Source organism: Symphodus melops (assembly GCF_947650265.1).
Source record: "Symphodus melops genome assembly, chromosome: 4".
NCBI lineage: Eukaryota > Metazoa > Chordata > Actinopteri > Labriformes > Labridae > Symphodus > Symphodus melops.
In genome coordinates, this window is record NC_136694.1 from 14,546,742 (window position 1) to 14,568,406 (window position 21,665).

At 38.6% G+C, this 21,665-nt stretch overlaps 2 protein-coding genes across 3 annotated transcripts; both read left to right on the forward strand.

Annotated features, from left to right (window-relative positions):
- Positions 1–604: 604 nt before the first annotated feature.
- LOC306822937 (von Willebrand factor A domain-containing protein 1-like) lies at positions 605–5,389 on the forward strand. Of its 2 annotated transcripts, none has more exons than XM_079342248.1 (6): positions 605–1,048; positions 2,444–2,983; positions 3,123–3,401; positions 3,691–3,966; positions 4,672–4,964; positions 5,088–5,389. In XM_079342248.1, exons 1-5 carry the CDS (start codon positions 967–969, stop codon positions 4,962–4,964), a joined length of 1,470 nt encoding a protein of 489 aa, XP_079198374.1. In that variant the 5' UTR covers positions 605–966; the 3' UTR covers positions 5,088–5,389. The 2 variants fall into 2 exon arrangements, with proteins under 2 accessions (XP_079198374.1, XP_079198375.1); XM_079342249.1 differs by having other exon boundaries at positions 3,724–3,966.
- Positions 5,390–9,191: 3,802 nt separating this feature from the next.
- LOC306822695 (lumican) lies at positions 9,192–14,645 on the forward strand (the record flags this gene model as incomplete). The annotated part of the gene is made up of 5 exons (XM_079341864.1): positions 9,192–9,471; positions 10,921–11,252; positions 11,476–11,800; positions 12,339–12,656; positions 14,494–14,645. The coding sequence occupies exons 2-5, from the start codon at positions 10,947–10,949 to the stop codon at positions 14,643–14,645; spliced, it is 1,101 nt and encodes a 366-aa protein (XP_079197990.1). The 5' UTR covers positions 9,192–9,471; positions 10,921–10,946.
- Between the last annotated feature and the right edge of the window lie 7,020 nt (positions 14,646–21,665).

The window sequence follows — 21,665 nt, forward strand, 5'->3', positions numbered from 1 at the left end:
AATGATATATAAAGGGTCCTCATATGAGTCGCCCTCAAAAATCAAATAACAATTGTCCGTCAATGCAGATACTGTAGGGACCCAAGAAGGGGCCTATAATATAATTTACAGTATGCTATGATATATTTCATAGTAGTTGTACATGGTTGTGTTTTTTTACTTTAACGCTTGAACATCATATTGTGAATTTAACTGTGGATGTTGATATTATTGTATGGGGATTTTGTATTGTGTAGATGTGTCTAGTGTATATTTTGTTTTATTTTCTCTTGTACATGGAGAGTCCATGTTAAAATAAGATAATCAAATTTAAAAAAAGAAAGTTTTGGAAGTTGCTTGCCTCCAACACTAGATTTGTGCAGAGTGAACAAAGGGCAGATGAGTCATTTGTGTGGAAAACATTTAATGTAACTAATAAAGACATTTTGTTTTTTCTCTTGGATACATCAAACAGTCTATGTGGTAAAATACCTGTATGTTTGTATGGTTAGTTCGAGGAAATCTGGACTGAACATATTTAGGAAGGATGAGGGCTTGGGGCAGCTGGCATCTTTTCTTTATAGTCAAAGACTGCAAAAAAAAAAAAAAAAAAAAAGACACCCTGGCTCTGCAGGTGGAGGTGTATGAGTAGGAGGAGGAGAAGGTAGGAGGTAGCTTATGTCTGTTGACTAAAAAGTGAAGAATGCTTGTGAGTAGTAGTAGAAGTAATCTGACAATATAGGACAAAACAGCATCGCATAGGTTAACATTACAGTGTGTGGAAACGTATTCGCACAACGCGCGCTAAAAGAAAGTTGGATAATAAATCAGCAAAACACCTTTTGTTTGAGGAAGAGGCGACAGAGCCGCAAAGCAAGTCAGACTGGAACGTTTTTCACTGTGATCGGCACGATTTGAAATTTTAGAGAAAGCTTTTTATCGAGTATTTCTGATCAGAATATCTTTTTTAAATGCTGCTCGGAAATTATGAAGTCATTTTTTTTGCGCTGTGTTCTTTTGTGGGCGATCTTACGGCGGAGCGACATGCAGGTGTCTTTACCTACCACAGGTGAGTTAATATACCAAAACAAATCGTTAAAAGGCAGGTCAAAGATCTGTTGACGAATGAAGCAGGCAAAACCGAGACCCTCTTCGATAAATACAGTTGATTAGTTGCCACAGGACGTCGCATAGGCAACCACATTATGTTAGGGCATGTAATGTAAAGGGTGTGCCATTTGGGCGATACACAGTGCATGATGATCAATAACTGTCTGTAATCGTCATTATGGCTGTGCTAAATGACTCACAAAGACTTTAATGTCAGTATGAGGAAACACTTCATCACTTTATCTGTCTTAATTAGAGCTTATATTCACATTATCTGAACAATCTTTAAGTGCAGCTTCAGTATTTAAGCCGAATCTACTTCAAATCCCCTTTAACACTTCATTTCCAAGCTCCCCTGTTGCATTCCTATGTCCCATTTTAGCTTTGACATGAGTTTGACTTGAAATAGACTTGTAGCCTTTAGCTATGTATAGAGGTTTCATCTTGTTGAACCATTTGGCTTTCCTCCGTAGCATCTCTTCTCTGGTAATCTGTGTAGGTTATCAGTGTTATCTGACAGCTCTTCATCTGTGCTGTTTCATTTCCTCAATTTTCCAGTCATTTTACTGTAATACGTGAGGTGATAGTGTAGATGGCCAAAGGTTACCAGGGGAAATGTTTCATCCTGTGTTGAATTCTCTCTGACGTACACTGTCACCTGTTTGCAAATAAAAAAAATGACAAGATTTAACGTCAATGTATAAGAAACATGATGCTTGTTTATCATTTTCATTGAATGTTTTTCAACTAACATGACTGGTGGTGAGATTGCAAACGAGTATAACTTCATTGTAGAGGAGCAATCCCAGAAATAGCTGAATGTGCTTTTTGTTTTCATCTTCTTCAACCTTATTGCTATTTTTTGTAACAGTTAAATTTCTCTGATTATAGTTTACAAATGATATGTCTTCTGTGACCAATAGTCTAATATTCCTCACTGTCATAAATCCTCTACTTTAGCTCCATTTATATTATACTCTGCTGATATCAGTATTATATTGAACACTGTTCCTCATACAGTTTATCATACAGTTCATTCATTGCCTTTCATTTGAATCGGTAACATAGTTGACATCAGTATGTTAATAAAAACAGCAGGAGAAACACTTTTTATACGTTATAACAACAGGATTATTTTTCACTTAAATTGGTTTACTGAATATTTTTTCATGCAGAGAATAAAAATGTCAGGTTATCTGTTCCTAAAAAGGGGGCTTTTTTTGGAGGCCTTAAAAAATAATGACTGGTTAAAAGTGCTTTATGTGTGGAAAGAATATCTTTCAATCAGATAAAAAGTGACATGGTGTTTGCACCTACAAATTTAATTGATTGTTTTCCCTCCTGTTGTGAACAGTGATTAACTGCTGTGAAGGGGATATACTCCTCCTACTGGACTCTTCAGGAAGTGTAGCAAACTATGAGTTCTCACGCTTGTTGCAGTTTGCTGCTGAGCTGCTTCGCCCCTTCTCATTGGGCTATGGGCATGTAAGAGTCGGCCTGCTTCAGGTGGGTACATACCCCAACCTTGAGTTCAACCTGGATGTACACAGAAATCAGGACAGCCTTCAAAAAGCTCTGCAGAGAGTCAACCAGCTACAGGGAGACACAAATACAGAAGCTGCACTCAGGGTGGCCCAGCAACTTCTTTCAAAGATGGAGAATAAAGTTCCAAAGATACTACTGTGGCTAACCGATGGTGTGCAGCCTGGCAATGTGGACGAGCTGATGACAGAGCTTAAGGCGCAGGGAGTTTATGTGTTAGCTTTGTCTACAGTACATGGCAACTATCAGGTGTTGCAGCGTGCAATAACACCACCTCTGGAGTCTCATCTATACTCTGTCGACATAGATAACATTGAAATCATCACTGAGGACCTAAGGGAGGCAATCATCGGTATGTGTGTGTTTAAAATATAACAAATGCAATGCAATACATTTAATAATATATTATTCAATCAGTATTGATATTTGATCTCACTATGCCCATCTTTTCTCTTTAACTGTCATTCCTATTGTTTTGTTATATCTCGTAGAAATAATTCGAGCAGACCGGCTGCGTGTAGTCCACTTGACTTCCTCCAGTGCCTTGCTGCAGTGGCGTCCCGTTCTGAGCACAGACAGTGGTTACTATGAACTGTACTACATCTCTGAATTGATAACAGACTCTGAGACTAGACGTATTTTACCGGGCGACTCTAGCTGGGCAGAGATAATCAACCTTCAGCCTGACACCTCTTACAAAGCCTTCCTCCGCCCAGAGTCCAACCAGAGGCTGTTCAACACACTGTCTGTCAGCTTTACCACACTTCCAGGTGAGAGGATGTGCTGGATTTGAGTTGATGATTCTTTAATGCATGAACAAATCAGTTTTTTGTTTTTTTTGTGTGTGTAATATAATTTAGCAAAAGAGTGGTAGAATTGCACTGCCACATATGCTCCATTTGGTTGCTGTTACAGAGTTTTTGTAGAAAGTGTTTAGCAGAAGGCGTTTTCTGAATAGCCATGGAATTGTAGGCATTTGTATTTTCATTTTCACTTTGGACGTATTGCTTATTCACTAGTGTCTACAGTAATGTCCCCTTCTTCTAACGCTTTCCTCAGATGTTTTAAGCCCAGTGGTGGTATCCCTGTCAGATTCCGGTCCACATCAGATCCGTGTGAGCTGGGGTCCCTTGCAGCCAGTTCGAGTCCAGAGATATGTGGTTGAATATGGAGCTATTCCAAGTGGACCAGTTCACACTATGGTGTTAAACAGCCAACAAAACTCTACCTTGCTGACCAGCCTGGAACCTGGCACTCAGTACCTAGTTACAGTCAGCGCGCTGCACGTTAGTGGAAAGGAAAGAGCCATGTCTGTAAAGGCATGCACTCAGGAGGGTAAGCTTTCAATTTCCGTTTTTTTTTTGCGTGTTTAATTGACTTTGTGTCAGTTGGTCGTCTTAGCAGCTGATTTAAATTGGTGTAGTCAAGTGTTTTTTCATTTTATCTCTTTATAACAACCTTACATTAAGAGTTTTTTGTGAATCATTCCTATAACCAGAGGTGCTTAAGAGCATGTAGTCTCATAGCCCTACTAAGTGTTGCATGCAATATTGCTGCGAAATAATAATAATGGACGCTGCTTGGAGGGGCCACCCATGAATGTTTGCCTAGGTGCCCCAACAGACCCTAGAAGTGTCCCTGCCTTTGACTAAGATTTAGAAAACAGACAATTCAGACAACTTTTTTTTTTTTTTATCAGTGTGGAATGAGGTGGACACTGGCACTCTGGCACCCTCGTGTGGCCCTTCATTCATGACACACACAAGAGCCAGGCATGAATTAAAATAAAGAGATACATTAATGAATCAATAAATAACACATGAGTGACTAGGAACGGACAGACAGACAGACAGACAGACAGACAGACAGACAGACAGACAGACAGACAGACAGACAGACAGACAGACAGACAGACAGACAGACAGACAGACAGACAGACAGACAGACAGACAGACAGACAGAGACTTCATTGATCCCAAGGGTTGTTGGTCAAGTTCTTTTTATGTCTGATCAGGTCTTTTTTGCTATGTTTTCTTCCAGAAACAGCTCTGCGAGCCTTGGTTGACCTTCAGCTGACCTCTGTGGATCTTCATGAGGTGAATGTTGCCTGGCAGGCCCATCAGGACGGCTTGAAAGGCTACTGGCTGAGCTGGGAGAGAGGTAGCCAGCCCAGCATTTACTGGAAGCCCTCCATCTCATCTGTATACCTGCCTCCTACCTCTCATGAAACACAGCTCACACACCTTGCACCAAGCAGCCGAGTGTGTGTGTCACCAATTTACACCTCTGGTCGAGGAGATGGCATATGCTGCACTGCAGAGACCCACATATAGGTTGGCTGAGCTGATTATTGTCATCTGCTTTTTTACTTAACACATGATCTTGTTCACACCTAGTCAATATCAAATCCTTGAATAAACGAGAAGTGCTGTTTCTCTGTTTCTTCTTTTTGATAGGATCCAGACACACTGCTTGATTATCAGGAAGATGGAGCACAGGATCACTGGACTGAATAGTATTTTTTTGGTTGCGATTTTATCTTTAAATTAATTTTATTGACATGAAAGTTTACAATCAAAACGCCTCAGCCCTCGACCTGAACAATAACAGAGCAAAAAAAATGGAGTGGTTATTTATATCTCCAGCAAGTAACACGGTCTGTCCACCACAGCACAAGATGTTTGTTGTTGTTTGTTGACCCTGTAGGTCTGAAATGTTAATGTAGGAACACATCTGTGTAAAAGCTCTGGTGCATTCATTTAAAATTAAGTACAAATTATAAACTTTAGTATTTTCGTTTTTCTGCTAGCTTAAACTTCTGCTTTGTCACATCTGATAATGTAAGTCACGTTTCGCCTTTCACATTATCTCAGTAATTGTCAAACGTTAACCAGGAAGTGGCCTTACATATTGATTGGACTATTTACAGGAAAGTTGTGCAGAAACAGGCGTATACGCACTTTTTTACATGTGAGACTTTCTAGAACTTTCCACTCGCAAGGAGTTATTAATTAGAATGCACCAAAAAAAGCCCCATTAAGAGGAAGCGTCAGACAAAATGGCCCTTTGCTCTAGCTGCATTGATGTGCTAGCAAGATAAGGTTACCAAACTTTGGTTAACTCATAGCTTCATATTGCACATACATTGACACAGAATGACCTTGATCTAAGGACTGTTATGGAAAATTTTACTCCATGTGTACTATATGTGTTGTACGAAGGTCTCATAGAATCTGTCATATAAAATGTATCTGAAATGTCTTAGAATACTACATGCACAGCATATTGGGTGTTTTGTTTTCCATCATTTTGTTCCCTTTATTCTGTTTCTCAGACTCTGTACATGTGGGAAGAGTCACCCAGGCTCTTTCTCACTGGACTCCATCTCCTTCTCAGCCTGGGGAGAAGGTATATGTTGTGGATATTTTATTTTCAATCTGTCTACCATTTTAGGCCTAGATGTAACAGTGTTAAACCCTGCAGATCTTTATTTTGGTAGGAGCCAAGAGTTTGTTGTGGAGTGAGAAGGCAATCGCTGAGGCTGATGAAATGAATATGTCTGACTGTTTCAAGCAAAGATGTTGTCTTCTTTTCAAGCCTATTATAAATGTACCAGAATGGTAAGGAATTGCAGTCTAACTTCTCACAGAATGAAAAGTTTGTCAGCTACTCATGCTCTGTTGCTGTTGTATCCGATCTCAGATGAATAAATCTAAGATAATCCGTCTGTCTCACGGTTTCATCATTAAGCAATTCTAAAAGAAATACCCCAACCTTACTAATACTGTAAAAAAGAAAGAAAAAGATGTACTTCAAGCATACACTGTTTAATCTGCATTGACACATTACAAGTTTGATTATGGTCCTTGTCTGATATCTAGCTTTGAGTGAAAAAGGTCAATCAATTAATATGCATATCTACCCTTGATATACAGTACAGACAACTCGTGCATTATCATATGCTGTTCTCTAACACCACCTAGTGGAAACAGAAGTTACCATTCCAGTCATTCACGTAATGTCAAAAGCACAGCAGCAGCAGCAGCTCTGGAGCTTTATACTGCAGTGTCCCATGTTTATTGTCTTTTAATTGCAATGCAGCTTTGGTACATGCCACAGATGCATTGATTAAAAATGTAATTGCTGTGGTACTGCACCAACAGAAATCTAAATCAAGCATTTAACTCTTGTGTTGTTCTAATATTTTTTTGCTATGCATACTTAGCTTTTGAAGCCTGTCGGACATGCTATTGTGGATAAAGACTTTTGATGTGGTATTGGTACAGTGTTAAAAAAAAAAACAACCCAGCAATTACTCCATTAATGCATACAGATTTTGTGTATATTTTCTAGAGGAGAGGGAGCCTGCAGAGGATGGAGAGAGTCTCTTCCCATGTCCTTCTCCTTTATTTCACTAGCGACAGACCACAAGGACAGTGTTGAGGACAGTGAGAACCTGCCAATAGGTTTCTGTGGCACACTCTGACACCAGCTCTTGTTCATGTTTTCAAAAACCTTTTATAACCTGTTTTTGAAATCACTTACAAGAACAGGACTGTTCTTCAAGAGTCTTAACCCTCATAGATAACTGGAAATGGGGAACAGAACAAAACATTACTGTCTTTTTTCCTTTCAATTTGTTTCATTGCAGCCAATTGCTAAAATCAAAGAAGTTAATTTTATTTCTCATCAATGTACAATCGGCACACCATTTTGACAGAAAAAAAAATCTTTGCAAATTTTTAAAAAAAGAAAAAAGAAAAATCACATGGTCATAAGTATTGACCTTTGCTCAGTATTGAGTAGAAGTACCTTTTTGAGCTAGTAAAGCCATGAGTCTTCTTGGAAAAAATGCAACAAGTTTTTCACACCTGGGTTTGTGGATCTTCTGTCATTCTTCCTTGCAGATCCTCTCCAGTTCTGTCAGGTTGGATGGTGAATGTTGGTGGACAGCCATTTTCAGGTCTCTCCAGAGATGCTCAGTTGAGTTTAGGTTAGGGCTCTGGCCTTGCCAGTTAAGTATGGTCACAGAGTTGTTTTCCGAAGCCACTTCTTTGTTATTTTGGTCATTGTCTTGTTGGAAGGTGAACCTTCGGCCTAGTCGGAGGTCCTGAGCACTATGGAGGAGGTTTTCTTCCAGGATATCGCTGTACTTGGCCGCATTCATCTTTCCTTCAATTGCAACCAGTTGTCCTGTCCCTGCAGCTGAAAAACACCCCCATAGCAAGATGCTGCCACCATCATGTTTCTGTTGGGATTTTATTGGGCAGGTGATGAGCAGCGCCTGGTTTTCTCCACTCATACCGCTGAGAATTAATGCCAAAAAGTTCAATTTTGGTCTCGTCAGACCAGAGAATGTTCTTTGTCATGGTCTGGGAGTCCTTCGTGTATTTTTTGGTAAACTATTAGTTTAATTAAACACAGCTGGACCCCTAAAAGGAGCAGAACCATCTCAAGGAGGTTCAGAAGAAATGGACAGCATGTGAGTTAAATATGAGAGTCACAGCAAAGGGTCTGAATACTTTCAGTACCCACTGTAAATTGTTTTTTCCTTAGATTTGTTACCACACATTGATAAATCAAGTTTTTCAGGAATTGTTTTACACTATCATCTAATCCATATGAAATTCCCTCTTCTTTGGTGTATATGTATAAACCTGGTTTTGGTGTTTTATTTACCAAAATTGTTTGGGATGTTTCAGTCATGCCGAAACAGCCATATAAACATAATACTTGTATAGTTAATGGGATTTCTGTCACATTGCTGTGTATACTCTTACCATCACATTAGATATAGCCCTTTGAAAAAAATATTATTAATGATTATATGATCAAAAGAAAAGGCTCCATTCACCTTTACCCTACTCAAAACCTTTATGAAAGTCATAATGTCATCCATTTGGCTAAATTCCAATGTGGGTGTAATCCCCCTTTTTTTCCCAGAGGGCGCACTTTCATTATCTCGGACAGAAATACTGTCTCCACTTGTCTCTCCTGTTCTCCACTTTGCCTCTGTTCTCACAACGCTCCCTTAAACTTGGACAGGGAAGCGGGTCTGGAATCATTTTTCTCTTCTCTTTTCTGCTCAGCTGCTTGCAAGAAGTTCATAACACACACTCACTCACTCACTCACTCACTCTCTCTCTGTCTCTCTCTCTCTCTCTCACACACACACACACACACACACACACACACACACACACACACACACACACACACACACACAGTCAAACACATACATATGGACATGGACACAGATACAAGCAGCTACACACACTTCCTCATGCAGAATGGTCTCTTTGGCTCCCCAGGTACTTTGTGTCTTTTTAGTTTCCAGGCAGAAGCATTTAATTTTTAAGACCCCATTACACAGATGCACACACATAAATTAATATACACATCCACAAACCCTGACATTTAACAATAAACATTTACACCTAGTCACTAACAGATTAGAATCCAAATCCAGTTTCCCTTATGTAATTGACTGTCTTCTCTATTTTCCCTCTAAGGAAGATCTTGTCACTCTTTTTGATTGTTTTTGTTTTACTCGATGGCACTCCAAACATGTTTTCATTAAATGCTGTGGGTTTAATTATTACCCAACTATCACCCCGAGGCTGAGGGACGGGAGACGAAAGAAGAGAGCGAAAATTATGGAGGAGGTCTGGGATGTGGCAGCATTTGAAGAGGAGGAATGTAGCAGACAGAGGGTAAACATTGTCGGTAGCCTAAAAAAACACACGTGCAAACACATTAAAACACACACTGTTGAATACAGCTCAGGAGTGTTGGATTGAGAATTTCAACTAGCCTGTCCCCATTCATCTGTCCAAACAGGTAAGTGTTGGCTTCTCTTTCCACTAAACTAGAAATGTGTTAATGTCATTACTGCTTATTTCAAAATGCATAGTTCATCTCTTTAAAACCTTTGAGAATGTCCTGTAAGATAATACTGCAAGTGAGAAAAGCAAGATACACATTGCATGCTGACAAGTCAAGCTTCCTGATTATGAAAATCTTTAACAAACTGCTGTGTCATATATCAACTGACAGTTTTTGCGTGTCTTTACTTTTGTGCACGTCAGCTTTGTGGGAATCACTGTAACTAACCAAAGCTGAGCATACAGGGAAAAATGTATTCTTCTCCTTCACTTTACTCTTCTCTCTTTTTTCAGTTTGAATTCAGAGAACTGTCTGTGCAAAATCAGCTTTCTAACTGTGATGCAAATGGTACAATGTCAGTTCCAAATAATCAGATTAAATTCCTGACATGATGCATAGCAAAGACAGTGGATGCCAATAGAAGGTCACTTCTTTTGATCTTATAATGTATCTACTTTTCATCATTATTTCTAATGCTTTAGATCATCTTCTTCATCTTACATTCATTTTAAAAGGTACACTTAAAAACAACGGAATAAAGTATTGCTTTTGTACTTGAAGGACAGTCAAAGTTAAGAGTCTCCAGACATACTGGAAAGTTTCTATGGGTGTTTTTGACACAGCAGTAGTGTGTTTTACTTGCTAATTTTAGCATGCTGCTAACATGTAAGCTCCATGCTAATCATATCAGTTTCTAAGTGTAACTTAAGGTATCCTCAAATGTGCTTATTTGTATTGTGGAACAGCCTAGGCAGTCATAAATGTATTTATATTGGACTGCTAGAACATGTGTCACCATGACAGTGCTGGAGAAAAAAAATGGGGTTCACTAATTTCATTACTATTTGTTATGGGATAGACATGAATATTGACACTAATAAGAACTCTTACCAGCTTTCATGCTATCAATCCATATGTTGCATGGTTTATGAGTCAGATCCATCAACGTTATCCTGCTGCTGGTGCTAAAGAAAAAAAGTCATATGATAACCACTCATTTTGATTTCCTCAGTGAAGAATTACCATTTGTGAATAGTTTTATAAAAGCTCTTCCATATTGTTTAGCTATGTGTACTGTAAGGAATGGAAGCATTGCCATTCATGCTGAGAGCCTTGTTGCAGTCTTAAAACTATATCCAAATAAGTGGTAAAACTAATGCTACATCTTCAAACAACCTTGATCCTCCATTCCTCACGTTTCAACTTCAACATGTAAAACAAGTGCCAACGTCATCAGACTCCAAACTGAAAACCCTGGATTCTTTCTATTACAGTATGCAGCAGTTCCTATGCCCTAACCAAAACTCGAATGTGCTTCTCAGAGTTATAATTGTCTTCATCACTTTGACACGTTAAGCTGCTTTGTCTTTATTTAAAACCTTTGTCTTAATGTTCACTTTGCAGGAATACATATTTCTCCAGCCGTCTCCATGGCTCTCCTTTACTGTACCATGTTGGTGTTGCTGTATGTTTTTGGCTCTGCTTCTGCCACTGTTTTTGCTGGCATGGACTACGGGGGTGTTCCTCTGTGGATTAATCGCCTGTTGGGTGAGCCCAGTGTGCTGAGCCTGCAGGGACGGATGGATCGAGCCTGGTTCAGAACCAACAACCCTCAGGCCTGCCCTGAACAGTGTGACTGCCCCATCCAGTGGCCCACAGCACTCTACTGTGACCATAGAGTCCTGGCCGATTTCCCTGACAGCCTGCCAGACAGAACTCAATATCTGTTTCTTCAGGTAGGAAAACATGGACACTGAGCATGTGTTGTCTTCACGAAGTTCTGCCACTGTACCACTGTGGTTTTTCATTTCCCATTTATACAACCACAGTTTCTGACCTCAAATGGCTAAGCTGTGTATATTTCAGTTAACTATTAAGAGTAACAAGTAACATTTTCCAAAAGCAAAGCAAAATAAAAAGACAATTTTGTATTTTTTCCCCTTTTGTACTGTACTATAGGGCAACAACATCTCGTCCCTGTCATCCTTGTCTCTGGCCAACATCACTGATCTACGCTGGCTCTTTCTGGACCACAACCTGCTGCAGAGTGACACACTGGACCAGTCCGCCCTGCAGAACCAGACAAAGTTGCGCTACTTTTTTGCAAACCACAACCACTTGAAGTCCATTCCCAGCACTCTACCAGCAGGACTCGAGCAGCTGCGTCTGTCCCACAACCAAATCAGCAGCATCAGCCCTGGAACCTTTCAGAAACTTCACAACCTGACACTGCTGCTTCTTCAGGGAAACAGACTGCAAACTATCACTGAGGGAGAACTCAAAGGTAGTTCAATGTGTATGTACATAAAGACTCACCTTTGGGGGGGGATAAATGAGATAGAGCAAAATAGCTTTGTTCTTATCTTGTATACCTCTAAATCACAAACAAATCCCAAGAGACAAAATGCAAAACGATTGACATGTAGCAGCTGTATAGCAGTTTATTACTTTTGTTGTGCAAGTACCTGAAGATTATAGTTACATTTTTAAGATGATTTTGTTTTGTTCTCAAGCAAATATGTAATGCATCAAACTTTAAGGCAAAGCTTAACAGCAGATCAGAGGTCAGCACCAATATGCCTTAAATCATTTAATAATGATGTGAAAAAATTGCCACAACATCAAGCATGATACAATACCTGCCATTGTAATGGTTTTGTAAAGGTATAATTCCCCAAACATAACATTTGGCCTTGAGTCTGTCATTACTCATCAACACTGAATAATACCACAATGAAAGACAAATTTTAAGTTCACACTTCTATCTGTTAGACAATTTGGCCATTGCAATAATTTGCTTCTTTGTGTGTCCACTCTTTCAGGACTGATTAGACTGAACCTGCTCGACATCAGTGGGAATTTGTTTTCATCTGTTCCCAGGCATTTACCCCCGTCTGTCCAGCAGCTCTATCTTTCCAATAACTCTCTCTCTGGACTGGATGAGGAAAGCTTTCAGGGATTTCTCCAACTTAAGTACCTTCGTCTAAGTCACTGTGGTCTGAGAAGCCATGACATCCCTACAAAGGCATTCAACATATCCAGCATGGTTGAACTGGACCTTTCATATAACAAACTTACTACTGTTCCCACTGTTCCCACCTCCCTGCAGTACCTTTACCTAGAGGCAAATGAAATACAAGGTGAGCTGCATACATACACAAAGTCTTTGTTTACACACAGTTTCTATTCAAGCTTATTCAGCAGCAAAGGGCCAAAAGCAACACCTCTCAACTCAAACACGCCCTATAGATACCTCTGCAGATTAGAGTCTGTTAATAAAAATAGACACATATTTCTGTGTAAGATATCATTTACATTACATTTACTTTGACATAATTAACTGCCCAAGGGTCAAGCGCACCAGCTGTATTCCTTGACTATTTGGGATGGGATCATCTTGCACTTGCAAAATGCAGTGTCTCAATTTTTCCCATATTTCAGATACTACTAATCAAACTAGTTTGTTTAAACAGCCAAGCAATGCTATGAAAAATAAGAAGGCCAAAAGATTTTATTACATCTGATTAAAGCTTTTAATCAGACATTAAATATTGAATCAGGCCTGATTGTTGCCTAGATACAGCCTCGCAGGTGATCCTTTAAAGTGGCACAGTACACATATGTATGTGTACGTATGTACACACTGCCAGACAAGACCTTTCCTGAATGTGGTCTGAGTGATCGTATTTCAATATATGCTCTGCACCTGTACTTAGCACCAGCCAACGGGTCCCTAACAAAACTAAAACCAGGTGTTATCTGGACCAAAAAAAACATGTGCACACTCAGAGACACAATGTGGTCACTTTTTATACTGTATTGTAGAGGTGATGCTGACTTTATGTCTTTGACGTTTTTATTCTCTCACCTGTGCGCACATGCATGCAGTTAACAATCCAACAATGCACTCAGTTGTTATGACGGCAAAGTAAAACAATATTGAGGTATGTGGCGACCACCTGGGGAGGCCAGAGACCCTAACTCTACTGTGAGGAAGAAGAAGATATGTGGAAAATGTGAACTTTGAAACACACTTACAAAAAACACAGCCAGCCCTCATCAGTGCATATGGGCTCTGCAGGGGCTGAAGGTGGGGCAGCTTGCATGCGCAGCAAGTCAGAGGTGGAGTAAGAGAGACAAAAAAAGAGGAGGTTCTAAGGAGAAAAAGTGAGAGGTGAAAGTAAGAGCAGAGTGGAGGGGAGGGATTAAAGAGTGGGTAGCAAAAAGAGAAAGTGGTATGAAAACATCTGCAATAGATTCAGAGGTAAGATTGCCAAAAAAGCCAGAAGCACATGCTGTTCCCAGTCGTCATCATCTACCCCTCCTCTCTCTCTTTGTCTGCTCCACATGACACAGTCCTTTCTTTTTTTCCATATATAATTCATATCACAGTGCAGCAGACTAGCAGGAGCTGTATTTTGTCTCACATGACCACCTGGCAGCAGTGACTCTGATGTGCAATTTTGTCTCAAGCGCTCTGAAAGTGTGCACTTGTTTCTTAATCTACCAACCAGACAGGGAAATGACAAACTCATACAAAAACACACACCTCATCGTCTAGCTACTGCGGTTTCTGTCTGCCAAAGCCCAGAGTCTGAGCAGAGGGAAATGAAGCTACTGAATTGAAGTGAGAAAGCAAAAGAGGGTAATGTCGTGTCCTCATACTCAATTTTCACTGCTGCAACTTAAAGACTTTTAAAGGGAAATGGTCTCTATGAGAGGAGGAGGCGAATCAAAACTATCGAACAAGACTGTTTTTATCATGGGATTTAGGAGGTTCATTTTAATAGTTAGCATATGATAAACACAGGGCCAACAATGGTAAATCAAAGCTCCCTGAACTGCTTTATTAACTACTAGATTTGACAAGACAGAAATAAGTATATGGCTGTCACTGGTGAATAATGATTCTTTCAAAAAAAAACATTTTGTTTAAAAAAAAAATAAAATCCTGTCTCTCTTTTTTTTTAATCACAGGGTTTAACATGACTAGTTTCTGCAGAGAGGTGGGACCTCTTTCATACTCCAGGATAAAGATTTTACGACTGGATGGAAACAAGATGACCTACCAACAGCTTCCCCCTGACTGGGTCTTCTGTCTGCGAGTGCTTGAAAGCATTTACGTGTGACTCCACCTGCTGAAACAGCATCAGAAATACGTTTACTGTATGTGACGGACATTAAAGCTATAAAACAGACAAGACGCGTCTGAGTAATAATGTCTTCAATATGTAGATCCTCTGTCAAGCGCACTTAAGGGAAAACACACCTTCAAACATGCCAAATTTTGAACTTGTACAATAAACCAGCCTTACTTTATCATAATGCCAGAAGTTATTAAAACATGTCTTATTACAACAACACATTCCCAAGGGTTTCTTTCTTGTGTTTCATCTTTTCCAAGTTCTGCCTCAGCACAACTGTACATCTGTGTGTTATTACTGAAGAGAAACAGTGACAAACCCTCTCAGCTCTGACTGTACAGAATAATGAGCTCTGTTTAAACAAGCTGTCAGAGAGACACATGTATGAATGGTAAAATTCAGTAGCTTTCCTGTAAGAGAATGTGACTCAGTAAGTCCAACATATTTAACAGCCACACTGGGATGGAATATAAAAATGTTTGACTCTACTTTAAAATGTCTCCACTTTTTAAAAAAGCTTCTTTTTAAGAAATAATCACAGAAAAGCTTTTTTAAGGGCTAACTATCCTAAAAATCAAAACTTGATAACAGAAACAACAGAAAACGGTTGTTAAGATTATAAGAAGCAAGACAGCAACTGAAAGAGTATATTTGTACTTCCATATTGCTTCCTTATGATTCCTTATTTCCTAATCTACTCTGCATTTAATAGAAATGATCTGTACATTGAAACATAGTATTTACATTTATTTTAAATGCCATAGACTTAGAAGGAGGTTGTGGGAATTTTAGAAAACAGTACCATATGCCTGTTCACTCAGATGAAAAGTTATGAACATGTGTTTCTTGTCTCCGAGTGAAAGTACCTCATAATTGGGTAATTTGTTTCAGTTGTTACGGGTTTTCTCTACTGCATTCACACAGAGCCCGAGTTTCAGGAACTGCATTAATGCAATACTAAAACTGTAACAACTGAATAAATGTACATGATATGCACCTGCTATGCATACAAAGAAGAAATTAATTTTCACATTTCCTGTTGTTATATATATTCAATTGCTTCTATCTTATCATTTTTGGAAAAGTACAATGCAGTTATAAAACCTTCGACCTTCAATTCATTATGATTTTGAGGTACTTTTAATTGGTCACAACAACCTTTCATTTGACTGAACAGGCACATGGCACTGTTGTCTCAAATTTCCACAACTGCCTTCCAAGTCAACAACATTTAGAATAAATGTAAACACTATTTCTCTGTTAAGTTTGACAGCACTATGAAGGCATTTATTTTATTTATTTATTTTCACAAATAATTGTCTTAAATGTTGAGTAGATGAGGAGATAAGGAATCATAATTACTTCCCCATGATTGGAACGGTGTGGCTGTTAAATATGGCCCAGCTTACTAATTGACAAAAACATATAAACTAAACACAAAAACATTAAAGAAAGAACATTGCAGGCAATGTGGATGAGGTCCTCTGGCCTGACCAGGATTAGAGGCATAAGGCCTTTGTCTGTTCAGCTGAACTCTGTGCATTTCAGAAACAAATACAAACTTATTTTTTACTTTTTTCTATCTGTGCACTGATTCTATTTGTAGTGACCCTCATTGTACGTACACAAGTTACCAAGTTTTGCTGCATACGACATAAAATATAGTTACCATTTTTATTATGCATGTGGCACTGTATGTAAATACTATTTAAGGAAAAAAGGCTACACTACCAAAGGAAACATACAGTGTTCTCACATACTGTTATGCATTTCAATATGTATGCTCCTTTTTTTTTAATGCAGCTGATTTGTAATGATAACATGCTGCTCTTACCTGATTATGCTCGCTATTCGAAGAACATTTGATAGAGACAAGATAATTTTATTTATCGCTTGGTGAACAACTAAAGTACAGGTCACTCAGAGAAGACAACAATTACTCATTGAATATTATAATGTCCAAGTTTTAATCATCTCCTGAAGAGTATCGTAACCCAAAATGCACAGCATGTCGATCTATGTTAAGCGTCCAGTCACATGAAGTAAAGGTTATGTAGTGTGCACTCACATTTTTTCCCCAAATTAAATCTTCTCATGACTGTTAGAGCAGATGAGAATTCAACTGGTTATTCCCAATGTCCTCTTAATGTTGTTGTCAAAAAGTAAAGTAACATAAACATTAATACGAAAAGTAGAAAACTGTTAACTTCTATCTCATTTGGGTCAGCTTTCATTTAAACATGCAGATGTTGTCGGGAAATGGCACAGCAGACTGTGACTGTGTGTTTTTGTTTGCAGATGCGAGTGTGTGGCTGTGTTCAGTGTACTGTTATTGAAGCTACTGCCATATTTTCCAAGTGACACCATGTCTTTGAAACGCTGTGAGTGTGTTGGCTTGTCTGATCAGACTTGTGTTATGTCTGGACCCACACTAACTAGACTCACTCACAAAGGTTTCTTTGAGGGATGGGTATTAACACAGTCTTTGTAAGCTTTCTGAAATGACTCCAAGCCAGCAGTTTACCAAGTATTGAGTCATAAATGAAAGCTCACATGTACCATGTTGCTGGGGCTGTAAACACACTACAAAGCATATCATATATATCTTGCAAAATGTACATTTCTTTTACACTGGTATTAGATGAGAGGAGAGGCCAGTCACAATTAGCATTAAGGGATTCTTCAGAGCCAGATGGTACATCTAAGAACCTGACACATGGTGTTTTTGTTTGTTATGATTTTCCTTTGCTAATTTGATCTTTTTTTTTAATAGACCCTCTTTAATCTCTTTATTTTAAAAAATTGTAAAAAAAAAATGTTTAATTAAATTTTTAAAAAAAGTGACGATTCATGTCAGTCTAGATGTTATTTCTATTTAATCTTCATAGTTATGGGGTTTATTTCTATGCAACCATTTTAAAAACAGATTAAAACTCAGACTGGTACAATCATTAAAGCTACATGGCCACTCATTCCTCTGAACCAAACTCAGCCTTGGAAACCATCCGTCAAAAAAGTCTGCATAGAGGCTCCCTGCAGTGTCATAAAAGCAAAAAAAAAAACAACTGCTGAGGAGCCCTGAAATATCACATATCTCTGCTTTTAATCTTTGTATGACATTGAATCAGTCTCGTCAGCGAAATAAATGACGAAAATATTCACTGACAACGGTGTTTGTAAATTAGTCATCCTACAGCGTTGTAAGGAGAGGGATTATTTTCTACTGTCAGACAAAATTGACGGAAAGTTTCGTAACAAGAGCGTCTTTGTTCAGTTTTTGTACTATCAGACCTACTAAATATGTTTTTAATGAAAAGCTACATAAGAGGCATTCGTTTGGACACAAAGTGAGCAACCACAGATGCATTTGGCTAAAAGTTTGATGTGCAAGGGTCGCAACTCTCAAGTACCCAAAAATACAGCTCGTCTTAATATGAGTTTTACTTCGGTTGTCAGGTGATGTCAACTTGCGAAGCCTGTGCTTCAGTCAAATCTGGCCACAAATTTCCTTAGCTTTTTGCTCTTAAACCCTTTCCGCTGGTCACTTGACAGAAAGCTTTGAATTGACTGATTACGGTCTGTATTATCACTATTTTAATCTCAGATTGCTATACATTTATTGTGCATCCTTTTGGAGGAAAACAAAAACATATTTTTTAGCTTCTAAAATGCTAGGAAGAGCTTGAAAGTCTGGGATTGACGACATAAAGCTGTATGAGCTTACGACAGATATGACCTAAGTTCTCTTAAAGTTCCACGTTGCATTGTTTGATTCTTTCAACATACTGTTTTGGTTTCACAGCCAGCACACTTATTGTTTCGGTTCACTCTGATCGACTGGATCAACTTTGTTTCCAGCTGTAGAAGACAGCTGTTCTTAGGAAAAGCAGTCTTATAAATCTATCCAGATATTTAGGATAGATGAAGCTCAAATTGGAGCTAAAGGAGTATGAATATTTCACAAAATGTGAATCAACACAAAAAATAACCTCTCCATGAATGGTAATGATGCTCTTTATCTGCGTTAGCCTAATATGATAATATGTCAGAATTGTGTTCCCAGTTTCCTGGTGGTCAATAATATATTGAAGCCTATTGCTGAAGTCGGAAAGTTTCAAAATGAGTACTTCTGAGTAGTCTTGTGATATTACTGTAATGCAAACTTTAGGTGTTAAAACATAGAGAATATGCCATCTAAGAAGCATCTTGGCACATCTGATCAGAATGAAGAGATTAATAATCCTGAAGGTATTTTCTTTTTGGCATTTCAAATAAATTCTTTTCATCTCAGTTTTCCAACCTGCAAGCATAGGCTGGTTTTTGTTATTTGGGTAGTGATTTAAGGTCTGGATGCCAGACAAGGATGGAACAAGCGTAAGAATATTTAACCCAAGTAAACCTACTGTGTCTGCAGAGAAAGTTTAATCAGATTATAGAACAATTACAAAAAGTATGGGTGTACGGAGTTACATTAGTGTAAATATCAAATGATATATACAGTTTTAATGCCAATGAGTCCTTATGTCCAAACAAGAAATACTTTGTCCTCTTTGAAGCCTGTGCATTGGTTTCCCTTTATATATTCCTCCTGTGTATAGTTTTATGAGCGTTTTGAGTGAACACGTTTCTTCAAACACATTAACTTTTACTATCTCAGAGGTTTTCAAAAACAGCAGAAGGCCTCACTGACCTCATTGAAGGTAGAAGCACCTTGTTGAAATTATAGGAGCCCCCAAAGGGTCCATCTTGCAGTTCATGGTAGTTAGCCAGATTTACGATGCTATACATGTGTAACTGTGCTTAGTTGCTGTTCAAGGCAGTTGGTTAGTTCAGTCAATCCCTTAAATCTGCGTTGTTTGTCTCCATTTATTATCTGAACTGGAACATCAGAGTAATTACTGGTCAATCAGCCCGTTCCATTGCTCAAGCACAGCACAACACAGAAGAAGTTAGATAGCTAATGTGTGTACATTATTATGTGGACATGTTAGCACACAGTCAGCCACCTGGGCATATCTCATCAATACATCTATACATCATATCGCATTTTTGAATCCATACGTGTGGATAAAAACATGAATACACCTCTGACAAGTCTCTCATAGACTTGTAAAGCGTTATTGCAGCCAACTAAGTATATTTACTACAGATGATGCCCTTGAGCCATAAACACAAGATAAATAGAAATCTCACAGCACGCAAATGGAATAACAGACAATATAAACTCCGTTACACTTGGTCAGAAAACATCTTTGAGTGTTTGATTTGGATCACTAGGTAAGATCTTTTGAGGCGTTGAACACGAATTTTCAGGGTTATCGTAAATGCAACCCATGGTCACACAAGATAAGGCTGAAATCTTTAATTTAGTTTAATTGTTTTTGCACATTTTGGTTATGTTCACTATGTTTGCTGTCTCTCTCAGTTTGAGGGTAAGCTGGGTGTATTGATGGCTCTGATTGTTTCATTAAATCTATTATACAATAAGTAAGTATGACAAAGACATCTGGACAGGTTGTTTGTCCAAATGCTTCTTAGATGAGAGTTATATACAGATATTTGGACCTCCCAGCTAGGTGAAGACTCTGTGTGTTGTTGGGTACAGAAACCATCTTAATCCAACACAGACACGAAATTGGTTGTGGTTATTGGCTGGATGACAAAGGAAGCTGTTAGTTTCATTTAAAGGCTTGTTTACAAGCCAGAATAAGACTTCCAGCCCTGTCATTAAACACACAAACGTCACACACAGATGGTGATACTGCAGTGTCGTATTTCCTTTATCTTCAAATACTTATATTTTACACAGTCACCAAGTCATGCAGCAATGCTTTTCACAGCAAAAGAATTCTGACGTATGCAAGCAATCATTTTCGATTACATTTATCAGAAATAGTGATGGCCAAAAGCATCCAGAGGTAAGCCTTAGAAGCAGGGCTTTACACGTACACTTCTCAAAATCATACTTCTTCAGAAGACTAGCCTTAGCCAAGGAAAATAGAAAATCTGCTTTACTTTGACATTAAAAGTCAGCATACAGAGTTTCTTATTAAAAAAGACAGTTTACTACAGCGTTTCTTGAGGAGTTTCTCACAGTCTCTGCTGGATGCACTGCTGGATTGTTTCCTCAGGATCATGTTTCGGCAGCTGATAATGCAATTTAACTCAACAGTAGAGCTGGTAGCTGTGGTTATATACCCTGACAAGCATTTTATTAGGCTGCTGACTAAACATTGAGAGAGGTGGGTGGTGAAAGGTAATGTTGCATCAGTAAGTTAAAGGGGAAGATGTGGAGTTTAGGCCACCAACTGAGGCTGTACATGATCTTTTGTGTTTTTTGAGATCAGCTACCTATGGAGTCTAAATCTCACGTTAGGTATTTCAGAGAATACTGAAATGCATAGCCTCATATGTGAAACACATGCAGCTTGCCAGACACATTATGAACACATGTACTGTATTAGCACATACCATGACTCATGTGGGAAAGTATAAGCCAGTACTTCCTTTTATCTTAAAGCAAATATTAAGAAGCTAAATCCATGCCTCTCCTGCAGCACATGGATTATTATCAAGCTGTATTAATTGTATAATTGAATTAATTGCAGCTTCTTAATTACTCTACAAAACAGAAATTAATAGATTATCATTGGTTACATGGCATGGAAGGTTTGTCAAGCAGAAAACTTTAGCATGGGATGGATAATGTTTGATTAAAAGCAGCTACCTTTACTTTAATCAAGGTTTATTGTCCAACTTAAAGTCAAGATGCACATGTCCATGAGGTGCGTAATGTTACTTAAATTGTTTAATTCAGATTTGTTGCTAAAATTTAAACACAAACCCTGAGTCATCTCATCCTAATCGTGTGCAATCAACATTTGTAAGTACATGCAGCGTGTAGAGAGTACTGTGTTGTCTTGTTTTAGCAGCTGCATCAGGAGCCTGTAAATGTTGGGGAGAAAATTAGTTTTTCCCTGACTGTGCTCTTCTGGGAACATTTCT